The sequence below is a fragment of the Hoplias malabaricus genome, chromosome 14, assembly GCF_029633855.1.
Source record: "Hoplias malabaricus isolate fHopMal1 chromosome 14, fHopMal1.hap1, whole genome shotgun sequence".
In the NCBI taxonomy this organism is placed as follows: Eukaryota; Metazoa; Chordata; class Actinopteri; order Characiformes; family Erythrinidae; genus Hoplias; species Hoplias malabaricus.
The window spans coordinates 17,255,848-17,280,096 of record NC_089813.1 but is presented as its reverse complement, the minus strand read 5'-3'; the positions used below and the strand labels follow the sequence as shown (position 1 = coordinate 17,280,096).

Here is a 24,249-nt window from a genome sequence, read left to right as displayed (position 1 = left end):
ACCACTCACATTCATGTGTCAGCTCCCAGCACTGAACTGTGGAGCGGTGGAACCACATTCTCTGGAGAGATGGAGCTTCATTCAGATCCTCTGAGCTGAGATAGAGAGGCTTTAGTTATCAGGTAGTAGGGAGCCCACAAACTCATGCCTCTTTGTTGTGGAAAATTATAGAGCCGGTATACTTTGAAATGTAACTGTCACTGTAATGGGATCGATTGTACTTAACCAAACAAGTTTAAATTGTGGATACACTGAAGGTGCGGAAGCTATAATAATTTCATTATAAAATTTTAGAGAGCAAGGTGCAGTTTCCCCATGTCATGCAAGAATGCCTCAGACGTGTGTAAAGGTCAGTGAGGCCAGCATGGAATCTGAAGGCATATTAACCATTCAAAGGTACTGCTCATCCCAGTTACACAAGTATGGTATGTCCAGCCATTTCATTTTCCAGTCAAATCTAGAAAAACAAATATGATTTTGATTCCCAACTAACCATTTTTGCTTAAAAATATGTCATGTATTAACAGATATTTGTATGCTGATTGTATGCTCTAAGTATTTTGGCATGTGTGGAACAGTTGTTCCTCTATTAATTTATGTGTGCTTGGTCTATGTCTGTGGAAATGGGCAATAGCTTCCTCAAACTGTCATCCTAGGCAGGAAACTCCAGGGCCTCAGGGGACAGATGGAAAAAGGCTGACAGAAAAATATGCTTGGCGACTAGTGAAGTAAGAATACCTGGCCTAAACAGTACACAGCATGGGAAATGCTGAGTGTGGTGAATGGAGATTTGGAGGTAGTACACAACACATAGGAGCCATGTACATTGCCTTGCAAAAGTATTCATGCGCCTTGGCATTTTTCATGTTTTTCTACCTCACATCCTGGAATTAAAATGGCTTATTTGAGGGTTGGCATCATTTTATTTACAGAACACTCCCACACATTTGAACATTTGATTTTCTTTTTTTTTGTGAAGCAAACAAGGGCTTATTGTGGTCATATGGACGGATGATCCAGTCTCTTCTTGGGAACTCTGCAGCTCCTTCAGGTTTACCTTTGGCCTCTGTGCTGCCTCTCTGATTAATGCCCTGGTCCTTGCCTGGTCTGAGAGTTTTGGTGGGCAGCCCTCTCTTGGCAGGTTTGTTGTGGTACCATGTTCTTTCCATTTGATGATAATGAATTTGATGGTGTTCCAGGGATGAGAAATTCTCAACAACATCACATGGTGTTGTTTGGTTTTTGGTATCTCTGGCTTAATGGTGTTGCAGCCTCTGGGGCCTTTCAGAAAAGATGCACCCAGGTGGACTTCATTTCACTTAGCATGAGACCTCTGAAGGTAATTGGATGCACTAGAACTTTTTAGGGGCTTCATAGCAAAGGTGCTGAATACATATGCACATGCCAAATTTCAGTTTTATATATATATATATATATATATATATATTTTTTTCCCCTAAAGTAACTGTGCACAGTCCTCTTCAGGTCACCCTTCAACTTTCAGTTAGATTCAGATCTAGGCTCTTCGTTTTCAGCTTTTTAGCAGAGGCCTGAAATGTTTGTTCCAATATCGACTAATATTTGAAACTGTTCATATTTCGATGCACCTTTACTAAAACCCCAGGTTCAAATGAAGAAAAAATGCTGTTACCACCATGTTTTACTGTGTGTATGATATGCTTTTGTTAAGGTGCAGTTTTGTTTTTTGAACCAAATATACGTTTTGGAATTATGGACCAAAAGTTCGACCTCTCCTCATCCAACCATCATTTTTTTCCGCATGCTTTTCGCAGACCTGATGTAGTTTTGCAAAATGTAGCCAGGCTTGGATGTAAGAAAATTTTTCCAACTTATTACCCTACCCCACAGCCCAGACATTTGAAGAATACAGGTGGTTGTCACAGGTAGTACACAACCAATACTTGCTAGAAATTCCTGGAGCTTCTTTAATGTTGCTGTAGGCCGCTTGGCAGTGTCTTCTTGTGTTTTCATTAGTTTTGGAGGATGTCCAGTTATAGGTGAAGTCTCGGTTGTATCATATTTTATCCCCTTGTTGATGATCATGTTGACTGTTCCATGGTATCTCATCCATCCATCCATCCATTATCTGTAACCGCTTATCCAATTTAGGGTCGCGGGGGGTCCAGAGCCTACCTGGAATCATTGGGCGCAAGGCGGGAATACACCCTGGAGGGGGCGCCAGTCCTTCACAGGGCAACACAGACACACACACACATTCACTCACACACTCACACCTACGGACACTTTCGAGTCGCCAATCCACCTGCAACGTGTGTTTTTGGACTGTGGGAGGAAACCGGAGCACCCGGAGGAAACCCACGCGGACACAGGGAGAACACACCAACTCCTCACAGACAGTCACCCGGAGCTGGAATCGAACCCACAACCTCCAGGTCCCTGGAGCTGTGTGACTGCGACACTACCTGCTGCGCCACCGTGCCGCCATGGTATCTCATGTTTTGGAAATTTTGTTATATTACCCTTTCCTCATTTATAGCTTTCAGCATTGATAACTTGCAACTAGTGCCAGCCTTACACCAAACAACTTTTCAAATGATTTAACCATTGCAGACAAATGATCAAAGTGGGAATAAAATTATGTAAGTCTTCCTGGAGTTGCAGCACACTCCCATCATCTCCCAAATCTTGCAGTGACCCTGCAAGATTTTCAGTTTTTACAAGTTCATAGTCCGCAACTAAAACTCTATCACATTGTCATAGATGTGAGATGGTGTCAGACATTTGTCTTTTAAAAGGTTTTTCAAAGTCTTCTAGGGTATGGTTAGCATTAGTAAATTAAATATGGGTTGAAACAGAGTCAATATACATTTACATTTACAGGATTTAGCAGACGCTCTTATCCAGAGCAACTTGCAAATGTGCTTAGTGTTCAGACAGAATGACAGAGTCAAACCTCCCCTTGAGTTCAGACACTGCCAGTGCTGATACCTAGAAAGAACAAAACATAGTATAAATGCAATACACAGCTTTTAGTCAGTGCTCATACCTAAAAATGAAAATATACAAAACAGTATATTTCAGTGTGCACTTAGATTAGAACTCACTTAAGTGGGTCACAAAGAGATGGGTCTTCAGTCTGCGCTTTAAGACCGCAAGAGAGTCAGCCGTTCAGACAGCCAGTGGAAGTTTGTTCCACCATCTGGGAGCCAGAACTGAGAAGAGTTTTGACGCTAGTTCTACTTTAATTGATGACAGGTGTGTACTGACTACTATTTAACGTGAGTTTGAATATGATTGATTGAACAAAGTGTTGCACATTATTATAGTTCTTGATATTTTTTCACTAAAAATCAATTTATTTCTCAATTGAATTACACAGATTATGGGTCACACTAAAGGGGGAAATTATTTATATTGGTCCAATTTTATTACCTCACAAAAACCAGCCATTTGCACAGGGGTGTGTAGGCTTATTTTATTCATTGTACCTAAATATATGTATAAATAGTATGAATGTATATATATTAAACTTCAGGGTTTCAGTGACTTGAAATGAACACAGGGGAAATCAAGAGAAGCTTCTCTAGACAGAAATGTGGTGGCTAGGAAAAGAGTCAGATCTTATTAATTCTTAAATTGAATTAAGATCCTAATACTGGTGGATGTTAACACTGCATAAATTAGTAGAAGTTGTATTTGATTACATCGAAGGGGTGTATGTTCTGTGGCACTAGCACACAATGTGTTTTTCTTTTTATGTTCCTGGCATTAGAATTTAAGTGATGCTCATTTTAAACCTTTTAATTGAACATGTATTGATTCATTTGTAACTCTGAATTTCAAGAGATGGGTTTAGCATTTCACTTAGCATTAGATGTTATGTGATTGTATCAAGGATCAATATATTTCAAAGTGAAATGTGAGATTATGTAGAAGCAAATATGTTTTCTTCACTAAGAGCCTATATTATTTCCATTAAAAAAAACGTCAAATGAATTGGGGTATACTGGAGCAGCTTCAGCACTTCAACTAAAACAAAATTCAACATGCTTAGTAATGCTGTTAGCTACAGTGTTTTAAAGCCCTTCAGTATTGTGGCATTGTGGTGTGTAACGGTGGATCTGCACATTTTAAAGTGAAGAAGCAGTATTCAGTACCTTTGTGATGATATGGAGTGTTTTGTTGATACTGAGTTAATCATTTAAAATCATACCTGCCCTCACTAACAGTGCATTTCCACTGCATGGTACTTTGTTACTCTGCTCAGCTCTTCTTGCTTTTTGGTTCCTGGTACCCTGGTTAATTGTCCAGTACCACAGATCAGTATAGTTTTTTTTCCTTGGTGCACCATCCAGCTCTTGCTGGATTATTTATTGGGCACCAATCCAAGAAAAATTTGTACCATTTTCAAAATAAATAAATAAATTAATAAAAAAAAAAAATTGAGCTGCTATTGTAAGCTAAATAAGAATTTAGAAATGGTTAGTTTAGCTAGATGTCTGCATATCATCATGAATGACAAGTCTGGCCAGTCAGTGTTCTGCAAGATTTTCACATCACAGCATAGTCCCAACTCAGCTCTCTTAGAACCACAAGCAAACAGGTACTATAAAAGTACCTTGTTCCAGGTACCAGGTACAAAATTTGCCTCATGGAAAAGCCAGAAAAAGCAGAGTAGAGTCAAATTGAGTAATGTAGATATCATGTAGCACTGAATGATTCCATCAAATATTCACAAAAATGTTCCAAATTTGGTCTAAAGACTTCTCAGAATGGTAGAAGCTGTGACTACATCAAAGGAGGGGGAAAACTTTTGGTCGTATAATGAATGTGCATGGAGTAGAACTACTTAAATATACATATATAATTGTTTCCACTAAGCTTAGCGTATTAATTCACTTAATTAAACTCAGTAAGCAGTCTAGCAGAGCAATAGATCACATTTTGGTATAAGTTAGGGGTGCACAAATTTCTCTTTTTTTTCTTTCTTTTTTTAAAAGTAAAGCAGGTAACAGAGAGTGGAATAGGGATTGGAAAATCCATCTCTGAGTTGATATTTCACTTCCTTTCATGGATTTATCATGTGTGAAAACCTCAAATACTAGAGTTGCTGTATAATGTAACTGCCAATGTAATGCTTATGTTTATTCCTCTAGGGACGGCTCATGTTTTGCCATCCATTTGATCTTGCTGCTGAAATCTTGATGAGCAAGCAAAATGGACTCTGAATGTATCGGGATAGTCAGAAAAAGAATGAACCCATTTGATCCCTTTCAGAGCAATTGAGTGGCTTGGAACATTTTAAAAGAGATGTCACTGAATCTTTTTCTATCATTTCCCGTCACCACACTTTTAAGGTCCAAACGCTTTCTGGCAACTGAAAGGAACGGAAATAGAGTTGATTTGTATTCCACTGCTGCTATTTGCATGAAAATCTTCTCTATTTCATTTTTGTCATTTACATAAATTTAGATACCTTCATGTTTTGCCTTTAGGAGTATTTAAAACACTACAAATAATTAGTATATTTAAATCATTTAGCCCAGTCTTGTTCAGAGCCTGGACGTATTGTTCTCTCATAAAACGTCCCTGAGGTCAGTGTTAAGCAGGATTAACACAAAACTGACATTAATAATGTGATGTATCTACCTTCCAAGAAGCTCTACTTTATCAGGGCTTTATTTAGCAAATGCTGTTTATAACCATGCAGTGTTTTGTCTGCCAACTTGCGGCATTCCTTTTAAATGATTAAGGAAGCCTTTAACTACTCTGTTTATTGCGGCGGATATTTGACTGTGTGGTCAGTAATTGTAATTTAGCTGAATGTTATCTGTGCTGTGAGTGCTTTATTGCCAACGGGCTGTAAACCATTTCAAACTTCTGCTTAAATTTAATGAGGGAAGCCCATCAATGATTGTGTTCTCTTTTTGTTTTTATATAACAGCACATGGGACTGGAAGTGACTAGGATTTTATATACGTTTTTGTTTAATGCTCAGAAGGTCAGCTGTCACCAACAACTGTTGTAAATGAATACAAGTTCAGTTCATACTAGGCATGTTCATTATAGACCTTATCATCAGAAATGCTTTGAGAAAATATCACCAATTAACATAAGTTTAATACTTTCTATAGAGCAGGAATATTTTAATGGTTCAGTAGGCTCCAAAACATTGCTTCTTAACCAGTTAAGTTGGACCGGAAGATCACAATTACATGTCTTTCTCTGGTTCCACGCAGGCCAGATTTTTTATTTTATTTATTTTTTTTATCCTAATTATGAAAAACGGAAGACATAAAGTGTTAGTGGATGAGAGCCTGAGAAAACTACAGCTTAAAGTTCTCTAAGCCAGGGAAGGAAGACTATTTGACAGAATGTAAAGATTTCAAGCATGATTTCTTTCCATAAGTGTTAAGATCAATCAGGGGCCTCAGTGTTTGGGGATTAAACATTCTACATTTTGTCAGAGAACCAATTGTTAAAAATTTGGACAAATTCAGGAACATTTTGCTGTATGTAATTATGGTCGGATTTAGCCTCAGTTTGATACCACAGCCTGTGCTCTGCAGTTGCATGTCCACCCTACTATAATTAATTTAGCACACACATGGCATGATAATTGTATATGCATTTTGTAATAACCCTTTATTTCATGACGGGTGGCATGGAGGCACAGCAGGTAATGTCACAGTCACATAGCTCCATTGACCTTGAGGATATGGGTTCACCTAGAGGTGACTGTCTGTGAGGAGGTGTGTTCTCCCTGTGTCTGCATGGGTTATTTGATTTATATTTTTTTAAATATAATGGTATATAGTGTGATGGACTGGGACACCAAGTGATTCTAGCCATAAACCGGACACACCGTGACCCTGAACATGATAAAAATGGTTGCAGAAAATAAATGAATAATTGATTATCCAGTTTACAAATACAGTTTGACCGGCTATAGAGCTATATAGTTATTTATAAAGCAATGTTAATTAAAATAAATTTCAGAGAATGTGCTGCTGTGTTTTAAATACTAATTTAACATATCAAATTAAATCAAATTTATTTGTACAGCACTTTTTACAACTGATGTTGTCACAAAGCAGCTTCACAGAATTCCAGTAAGACCAAGATTTGACATGAAATGTAAAAAAACGCAGGTGAGCAAGCCAGGGGAGACAGTGGCAAGGAAAACCCGCCTCAGCGGAAGAAGAAACCTTGGGAGGAACCAAGGCTCACAAGGGGTGACCTATTCTCCTCTGGTCAATCTACTGGTAATAATAGTTAGGAGTCCGTGAGAACTTCAGTGTAGGGGCAGCTTCAAGGCACTTGGTGGTAGCTGTTCCACCAGCGTGGTACCAGAGATGAGAATAGCCTTGACTGATCTGTATGGGGGGTTGGCCGTGTTAGTTAGCGCTCCTTTGAGGAATGGAGAGGGCGGGCACTAACATATGGTTTTAAGAGTCTATTGAGGTAGATGGGAGCAGAGCCAGTGAATACTCTGAAGGCCATCATTAGTGATTTAAATTTGATGTGACCAGCTAAGGGTAGTGTCACCTGGAGGAAAGGATAAATAGAGCTGAGTGTCATCTGCATAGCAGTGATGGGAGAAGCCGTGTGAATGTATGATTGGGCCTAGAGAGGTGGTGTACAAGGCAAAGAGGAGGAGTCCCAGCACTGAGCCTTGGGGCACACCTGTGGTGAGGTGGTGTCGCGCTGATATTTGTCCAAGCCATGACACATTGAAGGATCGTCCAGTGAGATAAGACTCAAACGAGGAGAGTGCATTGTTCTTGAAGCCCATGTCAGTAAGTTTGTTTAGTAAGATGTGATGGTTGACCGTATCAAATGCTGCTGATAGATCAAGCATGATAAGAACTGAGGACTGACCTGTCGCTTTGGCATCTTTAGGAGCTTCCATTATCAGAATCAGAATCAGAATCTCTTTATTTCGCCAGGTATGTTAAACATACTAGGAATTTGTCTTGGTGAAAGCAACACATGTATGACATGTAACACAGACTGTTAACAAACATAACTCTAAAAGAGGTACAATAAACAATAAATAAACTAAAGAATACAGTTAAGTACTAGAAAAAAAAAAGAGCGTTAAGACATAAAATAGACAACATAAAGTATAAAATCTATACTGTACAGATATGAGTATGAATATAAATGTTTCCAAATATTCCTGAAGTAGGTTATATTATATATTGTTGTAGGAGTTACAGAAATAGAACTTCTGTACAGCTGTGCAAAATAGCAAAGTGCAAGTGAGTAAAGTGTCCTGTTCAGTGCAGTTAAGTCCAGTCGGTTTAGTTCAGTGGTTTGGAGACTCAGAGGTGTTCACTGTGGTTGAGAAGCTGTTAGCATGTCGTGTTGTGCTGGTTTTGATGGTCCTTAGTCTTCTACCAGAAGGGAGAGTCTGGAAGAGGTGATGTCCAGGATGTGAGGGGTCAAGCGTAATTTTGTGAGCGCGTTTCCTCACCCTGCTGGTGTGGATCTCCTGAAGCGTTGGCAGGTTACATCCAATGATCTTCTCTGCTGATCTGATGATGCGCTGGAGCCTGGCTCTTTCTTGTGAGGTAGAGGAACCAAACCAGGTGGATATGGATGAGGTGATGATGGACTCGATGATCGCTGTGTAGAACTGGATCATCAGGGTCTGTGGCAGGTCAAATTTCTTGAGCTGTCTCAAAAAGAACATTCTCTGCTGAGCTTTCTTGGTGATGGAGATGGTGTTCCTCTCCCACTTCAGGTCCCTGGATATGGTGGTGCCCAGGAACTTGAGTGACTCTACAGTGGAAACTGCGGTGCCATTGATGTAGAGGGGGGATACAGGGGGTGGGTTGCGTCGGAAATCCACCACCATCTCTACAGTCTTGTCTGTGTTCAGCAGCAAGTGGTTGTCACTGCACCAGGACACCAGCTGACCAACCCCCTTTCTGTAAGCAGACTCATCACTATTGGCTATGAGGCCCACCAGAGTGGAATCATCTGCAAACTTCAGGAGTTTTACAGCTGGTTCCTTGGAGACACAGTCGTTGGTGTAAAGGCTGAAGAGAAGGGGTGAAAGAACACACCCTTGTGGAACTCCAGTGCTGAGTGTTCGAAGGTCTGAGGTGTGTTTCCCAAGCCGCACATACTGTCTTCTGTCTGTGAGGAAGTTTGCAATCCACTGACGCATGGAGTCCGGCACTGACAGCTGGGACAGTTTGCTTTGAAGTAGCTGCGGCACAACGGTGTTGAAAGCCGAGCTAAAGTCAACAAACAGAACCCGAGCGTAGGTTCCAGGGCTGTCCAGATGCTGAAGGATGAAGTGGAGAGTTAGGTTGACCACATCATCAACAGATCTGTTTGCTCTGTATGCAAACTGCAGGGGGTCCAGCAGGGGGTCTGTAATGGTCTTTAGGTGGGCTAAGACCAGGCGTTCAAAGACCTTCATGACCACAGATGTCAGGGCGACAGGTCTGTAATCATTAAATCCAGTGATGGTGGATTTCTTGGGGACTGGAATGATGGTGGAGGTCTTGAAGCAGGCTGGAACACAACGGAGCTCCAGTGATCTGTTGAAGATGCTGGTGAAGACTGGTGCTAGTTGGTCACAGCAGTGTTTTAGGATGGATGGAGAGACTGAATCAGGTCCCGGGGCTTTCTTCACCTTCTGTCTGCTGAAGAGTCTGTGGACGTCCTGCAGGCTGATGGTGAGACAAGCTGGGGGTGGAGGTGTGAGAGCCAGTGTGGGGGAGGAGGGGGGTTGATGATGGGGTGAGAGAGTCTGCTGATTGTCTATTGTTTGAAATCTGCAGAAGAACTCATTCAGGTCGTTGGTGAGCTGACGGTCGTTCAGGTGGAGGGGGGTATTTCTCACCTTGTAGCCAGTGAGAAGCTGAAGACTGTTCCAGGCTGACGATGGGTCGTTAGCTGTGATGTGGTTATTCAGCTGCTCTGAGAACTTTCTTTTCGCTGCTTTAACCCCTTTCTCCAATCTGTACTTGGCTTTTTTGTAGACAGCTCTGTCTCCACTCCTGAATGCCTCCTTCTCTCGCCTAAGCTGTTTCAGTTCTATAGAAAACCAGGGTTTGCTGTTACTGTGTTTAACACGTGTTCTAGCTGAAATACAGCTGTCTTCACAGAAGCTTATATATGACGTCATTTCGTGAGGTTAGCGCTGTTAAAGTCCCCCAGAATGATCAGCAGCGAGTCTGGATGATCTCTCTCTAGTTCCATTATCTGTTTGGCCAGTTGTCTCTGCGCGTCGCTGGTGCACGCGCTCGGCCTAATGTACACACTGGCCAGAATGAAGGAACTGAATTCTCTGGGAGAGTAAAACGGCCGACGGTTGATGAAGAGAGACTCCAGATGAGGAGAGTATGATGTTAACAATACTGTAGTATCTCTGCACCAGCACTCGTTGATGTAGAAGCAGATTCCTCCTCCCCTACTCTTCTCGCTACGTTCCACGTCTTTGTCCGCTCTCAGTAGCTGGAAGCCCGGTACGTCCAGCGCACTGTCCGGGATCAGCTCGTTCAGCCAGGTCTCCGTGAAGCAGAGGGCAGAAGCAGAGGAGAAGTCCTTGTTGGTCCGGTGGAGCAGGAGTAGTTCCTCAGTTTTGTTGCTGAGAGATCGGAGGTTGGAGAGGAATAATGATGGTAGAGGTGTGCGAGGCCCACGCCGCCTGAGACGCACGAGCGCGCCCGCACGTCTGCCCCTTCGTCTGCGCCTCCAGCGTCTCCTTGTGAGGCCGAGCAGCGTCAGCGCGGCCGTTGTAAAGATTTCCACACACTCTGAAGGTTCTTGAATAAATTCCGGCATAAGATCAGGAGAAATGTTGTCCCTGGCGGTTAGTAACTGTTCTCTGTTCCAGCTGACCAAGTTTGAGGTACAATAGACAACATTAATTAACAAAAACAAACATAACATGGAGGAGCTCGTCACCGTGGCTGCCATCCTCGGCGCCATCTTGGACATCTTGACAGAAGCGCAGTTTCCGTCGAGTGGCTGCTCTTGAAGCCGGATTGGTTAGATTCAAGGAGGTTATGTTGGGAGAGGAATTTTGTTGCCTGCTTAAAGACAGCTCTTTCAATGGTTTTAGACAGGAAGGGGAGGAGAGAGACTGGTCGGTAATTCTCTACTATAGAAGGAGCAAGAGAAGGTTTGAGTAGAGGTCTTACCTGAGCTTGATTGAAGGTGTTTGGAAATGTTCCCGAGGTTTGTGAAGAATTGATTACATGAGTGGCTGCGGACACAATGTACGGAGCTATGGTTTGCAGTAGGGTGGTAAGAATGGGATCCAGTGGACAGGATGTAGGATGACTGCCTCTAAGAAGATTTGATACCTTGTGTTCTGTCACAGGAGTGAAGGAAGGGAAGGAAGCAGTAGGTTTAGGAGGATTCGAAGGGAGCGCTGGAGGCTGTGTAGAAGGGTCAGAAAACTGGCTGCTAATTGCAGCAACTTTGCTGGTGAAGAAGTCAGCAAATGCGCCAGCAGTGAGGTTGGTTGCAGGGGGGTGGGGGTCTGGTAGTCAGAGGGCACAGGTGATCCAAGCAGGAGCTCAGTGTTGTGCAGGAGTGACTCTGTGGCGTCATTGACCTCAAAAGATGAGAAGGTGCTGGGGGGTGGGATAGCAGAAGTCACAAGGGCAGAGAAGTGGGTGGGAGATAGGTTGAGGAGATTGCGCCAGAAGGGGACAGAGGGAACGGACACAGTGGGTTGCTGAGGGAGACAAGCATTGAGCTTGTGTTTGGTGAGAATGAGATCAAATGCATTACCTGCTTTGTGTGTTGAAGGGGTGCATACCTGCTGTAGCTCAAAGGAGTGGGTCAGAGAGAAGAAATCAGCAGCAGCCAGAGTGTCTAGGTGGTTGTTCATGTCACCGGGAATGAGCATGGGACAGTCATGTTCAGGGATGGAAGAAAGCAGGGTGTCTAGCTCTTCTAGGAAATCGCCCAGTTGCCCTGGGGGACGATATACAACAACCACATACATTTTTACAGGTGCAGTCATCAGGATGGCATGGTATTCGAAGGAGCTGTACGAGACTGATGATTCGAACTGGATATATTGCATAGGCGGAGATGAAGTCTGCTTTGTTTACCGTAGACTGACAGTTCCATAGACCTATTGAGAAGGAATTGGTTATGGGTGGGGATGTGTGATATAGAGAGCGAAGGTTATCGAGGTTGCGTTTCCATCTGTGGAAGTAAAAGCGCCTGAAAGTTCCAGAGAGTGCAGAGATGGGGTAGAGATACATTGTAGATAGAGAAAAATTAGGCTTTGTTTGTTTGCTTGGTGGCCTCGCTTGGGGGACACGATTGGGAGACACATTATGTCTTCTCCCCAGAAAGGCTGAACACAAAGGCTGACGCTTCAGAGGGATCACTCTTTTTGTATTGGAGATCTCACACAGCTGTTCTGTGTTGGTGATTGATTGTCCCTGCTGAGACCGCCCACTGACAGTTTGGTAGAGGACAAAAGGCCTGAGGGTGTGGTCACAGCTGAAACTCCCTCAAGCTGATTGTTTCCCTAATTGAATCAGTAGTGGTACCTAACACCTTTAGAATGAGTTTCAGTTGAGACTTACAGTCAGGTGACTGGAGCCACAACACAGGAAGTCCACAAGATCAGTTAAGTTGGTAAATAAATACAGAATGCACAAGCATGCACTTACTCAGGTTCTCCTGTGTCTGCAGTTCCTCTCCTATAATTAGACAGTATACCAGCATCAAGATTTGGTTTCTTGATCATAGGTTTAATAACTGCTAGTTTAAAAGCTTTGTGTACATGGCCCAGGCTAAGGAATGAGTTTACTATAGTTAAAAGAGGATTATTATAATAATAATAATAGCTGGTAGTACTTATTTGAGTAATTTTGTGGGAATTGCATCAAGTTTGAAGTTTTAAAGTTGTACAGTTTGCGAAGGTAATAATCTTCTCTAGTTCTAACTGTGGGAGTGGGTAAAAGGTTTCTTGGGTAAAAAAGAAAAAAAAGTGGGTAAAAAAGTCTTTCATTTACTATTACATTATGTTTTATATCAGTTACATCGGGTGGCAACCAGGTCGGATTTAATACTGTAGCCTGAGTTTGTTGTCTAATATTTTATTATCAATTTTATTATTAAAAAAGTCCATAAAATCTTTACTGGTGAGAGTTGCTGGAATTAGTTGTTCAGAATCTGCTTGATTTTTTGTAGTTCTGGAAAACACACTAAACAGTATTCTAGGATTATTTTTATTATTGGAGATCAGCGAGGCCAGATATGCTGAGCGAGCTTTAGTGAGGGCATTTCTATACTCTATAAGGCTGTCTTTCCAGGCAGAGTGGAACACTTCCAGCTTGGTTGATCACCATTTCCACTCTAGTTTCCGTGATGTTTGTTTTAAAGTGCGGGTTTTATCATTATACCATGGGGCGAGCTTTTTCTGTCTTATACTTTTTCTTTTAAGTGATGCAACATTTTTTAAAGTAGATCGACAGGTATTTTCTAAGTAGTCAGTTAGTACATCTAGCTCCATTGGGCCTGATGGAGTGGGAACTGGTGTTGATGTTTCTGGGAGGTTTTCTATAAAAAAAATGTAAAATGTAGGGCGGTAGATGAATTTATTATACGCTTTGTAGAATAGCGAGGGGACTTACATATATTATGGCTAAGACATAGCTCATATGAAAATAGGTAATGGTCGCAGATTGCTGAGGATTGTGGTAAGATATTAATTTTGTCTATGTTAAGACTTAGTGTCAAAACTAAGTCTAAAGTGTGACTGCAGTAGTGTGTAGGCACTGTTACATTTTGAGTAATACCAATAGAGTCTACGATTGAGGTAAATGCCTTTTTAAGTGGGTCACTTTCCTTCTCAAAATGGATATTGAAATCTCCTACAATTATAACTTTATGATTGCACACAGCTAGGTTTGCAGGAAAATCACTGAATTCTTTCAGAAATTCTGAGTAAGGCCCTGGTGGTCTGTAAATGTTACATAATAAAAATGCGTCCTTTTTTGTGACCGGATTTGTAATAAGGGTGGAGAGAACCTCAAAAGAAGTGAAGGTCTCACATTGTTTAAGACTAATTTCTAGGGTATTTTGGTAAATTACACATACTCCACCTCCTTTGCCTGATAATCTTGGGCTATGTACATAATTATAGTCTAGGGGGTGGCTTCATTTAGTGCTGAATATTCATTTGGTCTAACCCACATTTCTGTGAGACAGAAAACATTGAATTTATGATCACTTATGATATCAATTACGATGACTGCTTTTGAGTTTAATGATCTTGTGTTGAGTAAACCAAATTTTAGTTCTGAGGTGTTGTTGCTATCATATGTGTATGATTTCATATTGATTAGGTTGCTGAAACAGGCTGATTTTGTTTTTCTACTTTTACATTTAATTCGGGGGAAAGACACAGTCTCAATAAAGTTGAACCTAGGTGACGCCTTAAGGTAGTTCGCAGACAGTCGGTTTAGCCTGTGTGTCTGCAGCCTGGTCCCGGCACTGGATTGTCAGCAGCTGTCTACACTACTCTACTGACTAACTAAAAGACTATGTGCTATGCTGCAAGAAAGTAAGGCAACACCCTCCCGCGTGGGGTGGATACCATCCCTACCTATAAGACCAGGCTTGCCCTCGAAACGTAACCAATTGTCTATAAAGCCCACTTGATTTTCGGGAAACACCACTTGGACATCCAGCAGTTTAACGCCGAAAGTCTGCTGTAGGCTTCAGCGCCGCACCGCATTGGAATGGGACCAGAGCAGATTACGGCATCGGACATCGGCCCCTACATGAATGACTATCCTTGAATATCTCCTATTAGCTAATAGTCTAAGGTTGCCACTAATGTCTGGCGCTCTGGCTCCCGATAAACAGCTAACTGTTACTGCTGGCGCCCCTAAAGGAGTAGCTAATTTCACATGTCGAACAATAGAGTCTCCTATACCCAGAGCACTCTTTTGACGCGCTAATCGGAGGAGCGTGGTGTCCTGGTGGACTAGCTTTGGCCTCAGCATTACCATCAGCCTTAGCTTTCCAGCTATGTCGCCGAGACGTCACCCATTCACCCTGCTGTGAGGGCTCTAATGCCGGAGTCGAGGGGGTGCTTCCAACATACATTTGAAAGCTCAAACAATCCATTCATTAGTCAATTGGGCAAAAAAATGCATGTATATATAAATTAGTGTATGTATTTATACTGATAATAAATATTGTAATTAACCCAAATATTTGCATACGACTGAACTGGACCTTTCTCAGTGTATATTGTACTAGACCCATACCTGCATTTTCTTGAAGTGAAGGGTGTGATTGTGTTTGTATTCTTTGTCAGAAAACAGAATGTGAATTTACACTCTGAATTTACAGAGTGTAAATAATTCTGCATTAAATTAATTTGGCCAAAAAATCCCCTTACTTGAAATACATAATTTAATTTATCAAGGTGAATGTGGTGACATCTTTAGTGGGTTTTCACATTAGGCAGTACAAGAGACTGATATGTAGAGTGTAAAATCCTGTAGCTCTTAGTAATGGTAAGAAACCATCGGGTGGACTTGCTATTAAACCAGAGAAAAGTAATGGAATGTGAATTGGAGAGAAATAATGTTGTGGTTAGATGGAAAGGGAAGGGACATGCTTATAAGAGATGGTTTTCTGGCTCCTGCCTGACTATGTCAGCTTTGTCTCATGATCACAGTCAAACTGTCCATCTATTCCAGGGGTCTCAAACCAAATCCACGGAGGGCCGCGTGGGTGCAGGTGTTCTTTCCAACCACGCAAAAGTCCCACACTACTGAAAGTCAAGATCTATTGATTAGATCCAATGATTAAAAACAGGTGGAATGAGGTGTGGCTTCTGCGTGGTTGGAAAGAAAACCTGCACCCACACGGCCCTCTGTGGATCTGGTTTGACACCCCTGATCTATTCTATCTTCTTTTTGTTTCCTTTTTTCTTCTATTCTTCCATATTCCTTCTGTCCTTCTCTTTCGGCAACCTTGCCTATTCACTTTGTTTTAATCACATTTCAAATGGGAATACCTCATGGTTATTAAATATTTCAATCACAAACTTATCCATATATTTATTTTTGTTTAATATTTGTTGTAACTAATGACTGTACATAAAATACCTGATGGAATGTAAAGTGTTTATGCTTTTATCTGTCTGTCTACATACCTACCTAATTACTAACTTTCCTTCCTTTTTTCCTTCCTTGTTTGCAATGACAGACCAACTAAAAGTGATGCAGTTACATTGTAGTGCCTTGGCCAACCTTACATTTTTACAATTTGGTTCCACTGCTTAAAGGAATAGTTTACGACTGTGGGAAAACGCAATTCTCTCTAGTTGTTTACATTCATACGTGCCTTGTCTTTTAAGGTGGAACTGTGTGTTTGTAGCTGTCATACTTGTTGAATGAAGGAGACACAAACGGTGGCATACACAAAGTGGACATTTAATGACACAAACACTGGAACACAACACTCCAACTAACAACAGTGTACGACAAACACTAAAGATACAAAGGGAGCTTATGCATGAGAACACATTGGGAACACCTGTGAACCCAGTCACGTGATAGCCCCAGGGCTCACAGGTGGCTACAGGACAAGACAGAAAACACACACAAAAAAAAAACCCTGACAGTAGCACGTTTAGTAATGCAGTTAGCCATCTCTTGAAGTATTACAACATCATATACGATAATATTATTCCATTGCAAGATTAAACAAAAATGCTGGTGGTTGAAGGGATTTAACATCTGCCATTTAAGAATATTTTGAGGGATGTATATATATATATACATTGTATATAAACTACAAAAACATACTTTTTCCACTGCTTTTTGTCTTTTGTTTTCTGAACAGGAGCTGACGGATTTGTCACAATTAATCCATTAATCCAATAAAAAAATCTAATAATTTATTTCTTGATAAATCTGGAATGCTTAGTTGGTAGTTATTTGGTAGACTGTAGAAATTAGTTCTTTGCCAATGTACAAATTATGTTATTTTTCATTTTATCTTGCATCTATGTTATTAACAAAAAAGGAACTAAGACTTGTAAGGAGGATCCCATCCTCTGATCAACACTGAAGTGTGCAACAAATAACAAAACAGCTGTAAAAATAAACTGATAGAGATGATGAGTTATAGGTAATGTGAAGGTAAAATATTAGTTATGGAGATATACTTGGCTTCCAGATGGCTGGTCAGTGATTCTCTGGTAGGGTAAAAACGGATGCAAAGTACTTTTGGGCTAAAACAGATTCTTGCATGACCATGCAGGATGCTATAGAAGAGACGAGGACAAGATCCTGAACAGTATGCCTGGGTCAGGGGCTGGATCAGGGCAACACCAGGGAGAGCAGCAGGAACAGAGCATGAACATCTCGGTGTATGAGAGAGAGAGACAGGTGAACAAATTCAATAGGAGTGAAAAACAAGGGGGTTTGTAGGTTATGGCTAAACAAAGGAAAATATCTCTCTGCCAAAATAAAAAAAAAAACTATAGCTATGTTCATAAGATAAATAAAACCCTGGTTAATACAAAGTATTGGTAATGTGTGAAACCAGCTTTAACACCAGTAGAGAAACAGTAGCTTGGAAGTGGGTGATTAACAAAAAGCCTGTGTAAAAAAGGTAGGTTTTCAATCTAGATTTAAAGACTAATTAACAGGAAGGCTATTCCAATGTTGAGGGACCTTTTGAGGAAATACTCTTCTTCCTGCACTGGTTTGCTTAGTGCAAGAAACTAAGTGTAGACCAGTGGACTGTGAAAGAATTGTACAAGACGGGTGATAGGGTATGAGAAGTTCATTGAGATACTGTGGGCCTGAAAACTGTTAAGATTAGCTAATTAAAGTTAATTATAGCTAATTGATTGGCACTGAGCAAATGTCCCACCCCACTTGAATATCCACACCAACTCATTAAGCCCTTATGCTTTAATCAGTTGCTTATTTGTAGCATTGTCATTAGGAAGGCAATCAAAACATGTCTGCTCTACACTTTTCTGAGTAATTGCATGTTTGGCTAGGATTTATGAGTATATTGATTTCAAGTGGTAAACAAATTTAAAGTCAAATATATATGGTTTACCCTAAAACAATCAATGTTCTTCATCATAGGACAGTGTCCACACCCTTACCCCACCTCCTTCATAGAGACATTATTAACAATATTAAAATATATCTATTTTGTTCAGCCAGGAACAAAGCCTGATAGAAACAGAAATGAATGCATAGCCACACAGGTTTGAAAATGCTTTTAATGTGCTTAATGGATTATACATTTATTCATGTTGTTCGTATATATTATTGTCTTTAAATTCTTTAGATTCTGGAACCTAACTGCATAAAAATCACGATGTAACTACCTACACATTAAATATTCCAGCGATTTATCATAATATTATGATTTCCGCACTCATTGAGCACTCTAAGATTGATTATGCCTTTCTTATAACAACCCTACTATAGCTCTTCCTTATCCCTGCTCCTTTTAAGTAAACAGAGCACTCCACCATATCCCGTTATATGAAGAACAGCTAGCATCGTTTATTTCCCCTTATGCCAAAGTAATAAATAAATAGATATATTTTAAACCCCCTGCTCCAAAAACAAATGCTTTTGAAATGTTAAGGTACATTTTACTCATAGATTTAGTTGATTTAGTTACAGATTATGGGCACACAGATATGGTGAATAATTGGATCTTCCACTAAGAGCCAGGTCACTGTCAGGTCTGATTAGGGAGCAGTAAGTAGGACATTGTTCAGGTTTGTAATTGCGAAAATAAGCTGTTATGTAAAATGGTGAGTGTGTCCAAAAATCAGACAGAAGGCAAGAGGCATTAATAATACTTGTCGCCAAGAGCATTCTGTGTACTAAGGAGAGGAATAATGATAAAATTATAAAGATACATTAATCCTTTGATTCAGAATCGATCTTAAATGTTTTCTTTATAAGGCAAAAAAAAGAAAAAAAAAGCTTTTGAAACATCTGGTTCTGTCTTAGCATGTCCTCTGTTACAGACTAAGATTATAGTAGTGATTCAACTCACTAAACAATGACTCAAACCTCACCTTGTACAATATGCAGCTGAGGAGAGGATTAAATGGAATGAAATTTCCATGTGTTTCTTTTGAAAGCCAAGAGTATATAATTAACTCATAAATTTGAAATTTACTGCCATGCTTAAAAGTTATGAAGCCAACTTTGCTGGAATGTTAATGGCTGTTTCCAAAGTCAACAGGAATATTTTCATTTAGTTGTTATACAGTAGCACAATGATTTTGTGCAGTATTTGGAATTGAATTGAATTTATGTAAACTTGATGCATATATGTATATTGTTGCTGTCAGGATAAAATTGTACATTTCCATATTGGTGATTTTACAAGAGAAAGAAATAACCTTCTTGATGTTGAATAGATGTAGAAGTAATTTTGAACAAATTCTATTTCTACAATGTAAATGTAACACAATATAAAGAGTATTTAATTGATTTGGCTATGAGCATCCTGATCAATCACAGTTCAACATAAATATTTCTGGCTATAACAATGTCATGTTATTTCTCGGCTGATGCATTTTTAATATCGTGCAAACATATCAAATTAACATATATAAGTATATTTCTAAATCCTTTTTCCCTTTTTTCTACACAGCTGATCAGCCGAAAAGACAAGGCCACTTTTGAGAAACTGGATTTTCTGACATCAAAGGAGGAGAACTACACACGTATGAGAGAGTACATCAGATCCCTCAAAATGGTTCCATGCATCCCTTATCTGGGTGAGTCTCAAATACGTTTAGATGTTTCAGAAAGTCCTAAAAAAAAAAAAAGCTTGAGAGTAACAGATATGGAAGAATTTCATTTCTTGATGTTTTTATTTTTTTGGAGCATTACTAGGATGGAGTTCCTTATCTTCCAGTTTGAATCCAGTTTCTTTTGTGGCAGATACATTATTATTATTATTATTATTATTATTATTATTATTATTATGAAATACGTTTCATAATTATACAATCCTAATTTAGTATCATATATCTTTTTGTTGTCTATTAACATCTCTCTAAACTCTTGGAAATGCCCTGGGATTTTTTTATATATTTAAACATTGCATATATATGTATAGAATTCAGTGGATACATAAGGAATGTTTCTCTTTCTCCAAATATGTTTTCTTTCCAATAAACCTTTCCAGAAATATCTCAGCATCAGAGGTAGCAAATACAGCTCTCGAAAGTTAAAGTTATAGAATTATTTTGCCCTGACACCACTGAGTTTGGTTTGAGATGGTTAGAGAAGCCAGGTAGTTTAAAATGAACTCTGGAGAAAATTTGTACTTTTTTAAAATGTATCATCTCTGCTTAGCACTAAAGTTTATCATTTAACACAAATTACAGGGTGGAATTTGCACCCTGGCAGAACAACATTTTTTGTTTGTTCACAGGCTGTATTACTTGCAGTAAGCCTTTTTAAATATATTACCAAAATGTTTTTTGTTTGTTTGTTTTTAATTAATTTATTTATTGTATACTGTTTGCAGTGTAAGTACTGTGCTATTACCCCAATAGCAGGTATCTAGTGTCATCATCATCGCAATAGGTATATAGTGTGCAATATCAAAATGCATTTTTATTTTATTTCAGTCTGCCTTTGGTTTAATAAAACAGCATTGTTTCACATGCTGTCTAAAGTGTTAGTGATGGAATTCACCTTCTGTGCAACCACAAACACCCGAGATGGCACAGCATGTGTTATGACTAAGCCTAAGGCCATGGACCTTAAACTCAGCACTTTGAGAGTGATTCCAGCTGAATGGTTTCAGTTTTTTTCATGTAGTGAATAATAAGGAGACCTGAGTTATTGTGAACTTATTAGAGATGTATGGCCTCATGCTGAAAAAAAACATTAACTCAATGAATCTGATTTGCTGATGTGCACATGTGAACATTTTTGAACAATGTTTGGTGAACACTCTGAAGCATTAAGCACCTCCTTATCATCCTAGGGTCCCAGGTAATACAAAACAAATAATCAGATATTATCAAATTCAGCTGTAAGTTGATCTAGGTTTGGCTGTTTGGTGTTTCATTCAAACTGTATTAAAAAAAAAACTACAGTTACAGATTTTCATTGCTATAATCCTCAGTTGTAAAACAGGTAGCTGTAAAACCTGCGATTAATGTCCTTCACTGAATGTATAAACACTGATATGAGTCATGATTATTTATCTCTACATGTTTACATTAAAGTGCAACTCATGAACAATAATAAATCTCATTATAAAGAATCATAAACTCATAATAAGTGTTTGTACTCATCAAATTGCTTTGTAGTCCCTGAATTTATCATTTTTGCTCCATTGAGTTGGTTCATCTTGAATATGGCCATGTTTAAAAGCATGTGTGCAAGAGCACTACTCAAAATAGTTCTAGCAGCAGCACTGCCTTGGAGGCGGAAAAAGTAACTCGCTGCTTCAGAGGAAGCTGCAGAATATTTTAATACTCTGCTGCCTCTAAGGCACATTCTGTAGAAGTAATTTCCTGCACATTTAATGTATGACTGCTGCCTCTGAAGGAGCTACAGAATGTTATGAATAAAGCTCTGCTGCCTCTGAGGAATTTTAACCAATAAAATTCATTGGCTAGTAACCAGTTACATTCCTTCTACCTCGACGGCAGCGCTGCCTCCTGAATGATTTTAAGTAGTGCTTTTGAACACATGCATGTTTAAAATCAATGTTGAGTACAAATCTCTGAAACATCCGGGTGTTAGTACAATATTTACTTCATAACAGGAGAAAGAGACAATGGAGAAAATTACATATTGCTCTTTGAAATAAATGACACGTATATTGCTCTTTTGACTAAGAGTACTATGCATCCACTTATAGTTACTGCCCATGGTGTTCTCTCTCTGTCTCTATTGACATGACTTGGGACATGCAAGAAAGTTGAAGGGAGCACAGTAAGCTGAGATTTACAGACACATTAGTCTCCTGGGAAGATCCTGTAGACAGTAATGGCAGTAGAGGAGACAGATGCCTTCACTGAGCTCATCCGAAAACTATCATTCTGCTGGGAGACCAGCTCTTACTCACTCTCACTCACTCTTACTCATGCTTACTCATCTTAGTCAAGAACAGCAGGGTTATTATGACTCCTTTGGCTGCTCAATTCCCATTTAAACATGTTCAAAGGATTGCCAAACTTGCTGGGGCTTTGTCCAGACCTATCCATGCCTCTGTGGGAGAGTTTGTTAGAGTATTTATGGATAGTTTGATAGAGACTAACAGATCAGACAGTCTGCATCTCTAATGTTTTCTGCTATAGCATTTGGGACACAACAGATTGCACCAGCAGGATCAGTTTACAATGTTTCACCTTAGGACTGTGCAATATATTGTCAAATTAATGCAGCTATATTTTATATAAGCACACCAATCAACCATAACAAAATAATGACACTTTTTTCTACACTCACTGTCTATTGTAATGTATTACTGTATTTAAATATGGTTATCAGACAAATTGTAATATTATAATTAATAATACTCTGAAAATGTTCTAAAGTAGGGTTTGAACAGTATTCAAAATTGGCAAACTATAGAACACTTGTGTAAATGCTTACAAGATTAAAGTTTTTTTGCTACGCCACAGCAGACTGTGCATAAAGGACTGCTACAAGAAGACTACGTTTGGTAGCTCTGTGACTTACACTTTTGGGAAAGATAGAATGAAACTATGAACTGGATGCTTGATCAGATACAGTTTCAAACTACTGTATGTGACTGAAATACATATTTGTCTTGGGTTTCCACAAAACTTGAAATACCTTTTCGAATATAGCTTAATGCATTTTAATGTACATCACATAAGTTAATTTGTAATAAACTAAAAGCATCTGTTCATATTTCAAGAATACCAAACCTTAATACTCTAGTGTCCTACGGTCCACTAATCAGAAAAATTGAGATATTAATCCATCCATTATCTGTAACCGCTTATCCAATTTAGGGTCGCGGGGGGTCCAGAGCCTACCTGGAATCATTGGGCGCAAGGCGGGAATACACCCTGGAGGGGACGCCAGTCCTTCACAGGGCAACACAGACACACACACATTCACTCACACCTATGGACACTTTTGAGTCGCCAATCCACCTGCAACGTGTGTTTTTGGACTGTGGGAGGAAACCGGAGCACCCGGAGGAAACCCACGCGGACACGGGGAGAACACACCAACTCCTCACAGACAGTCACCCGGAGCTGGAATCGAACCCACAACCTCCAGGCCCCTGGAGCTGTGTGACTGCGACACTACCTGCTGCGCCACCGTGCCGCCCTGAGATATTAATACCAATATGAATGTAACCTGACATTGTTTTGATAAGTAATGTCACTAATGGTTACATTTGTCCAGTTCACTCATTAGCTCTGTTCATTAGTGATTTACTTTTCATTCATTTCCATAAACTGATATTCTACTGCTGCTCCCATTCACTCAAAACAGAACTGGTCTTGCTTTATGTGGCAGTTGATATTTAGTATGGATAGAGTTTTTTTTTTTTTTTTTTTTTTTTTTTTCGTCACCAGCAGGAATTCTCTGAGTAGCAGACAAATGGAAGTGGGTTGCTACTACTGGGACAGGAAGGGATCTGGCATGCCTGAAGTTTAACACCCTGTCTCTCTTCAGTTGTCATTTGAGCAATAGACTTTAGCACTTCTTTTCTATTCACTGCAAAGAACTAGGATCTTATTTCTACATACATTTAAAAACTATGACAGAAATTATGGTATGATCCACAAACAATCATTTCCAAAACAAACAAACAAAAAAAATTTACATTACATGTCCAAAACATGTATTTTGAAATGTAGGGCAGTCATATGGAAATTGACCATATTGACCAAATTGACCAATTGCTACAGTAATAAGCTGTACCTTGCTGGAAAGCCTTTAAATTACATGTTGGGACATTTTTGTGAAGATTTGTTGGCATTCAGGCATAAGAATATGAATCATAAAAGCCACTCCCACATATTCCAAAGATACGCTCCATCTTTCTAAAGCACACAGTTCCACTGATACACTGCCTAATGTTTTACTGTTTTGTACCCTTCTGGCCCATGCTTGGCATTAATCATGGAGGTTTAGGCTCATTTCTGCTACTTATATTCAGCAGTTCTTCAGAAGAGATCAGCTTAAACATGATATGAATATATCCAGATACATGTAGCTGTACATTTTTATTGCACTGGTTTCA

At 39.7% G+C, this 24,249-nt stretch overlaps 1 protein-coding gene across 2 annotated transcripts in view; it reads left to right on the top strand.

Moving 5' to 3' along the window:
* Nucleotides 1–24,249, top strand: part of ralgps1 (Ral GEF with PH domain and SH3 binding motif 1) — a 165,307-nt gene that overhangs the window by 49,021 nt on the left and 92,037 nt on the right. For both annotated transcript variants that reach the window (XM_066643689.1, XM_066643688.1), the window contains exon 9: nt 19,645–19,771. In XM_066643689.1, the coding sequence (XP_066499786.1) occupies nt 19,645–19,771 (127 nt within the window). The remainder of the gene's footprint in view (nt 1–19,644; nt 19,772–24,249) is intronic.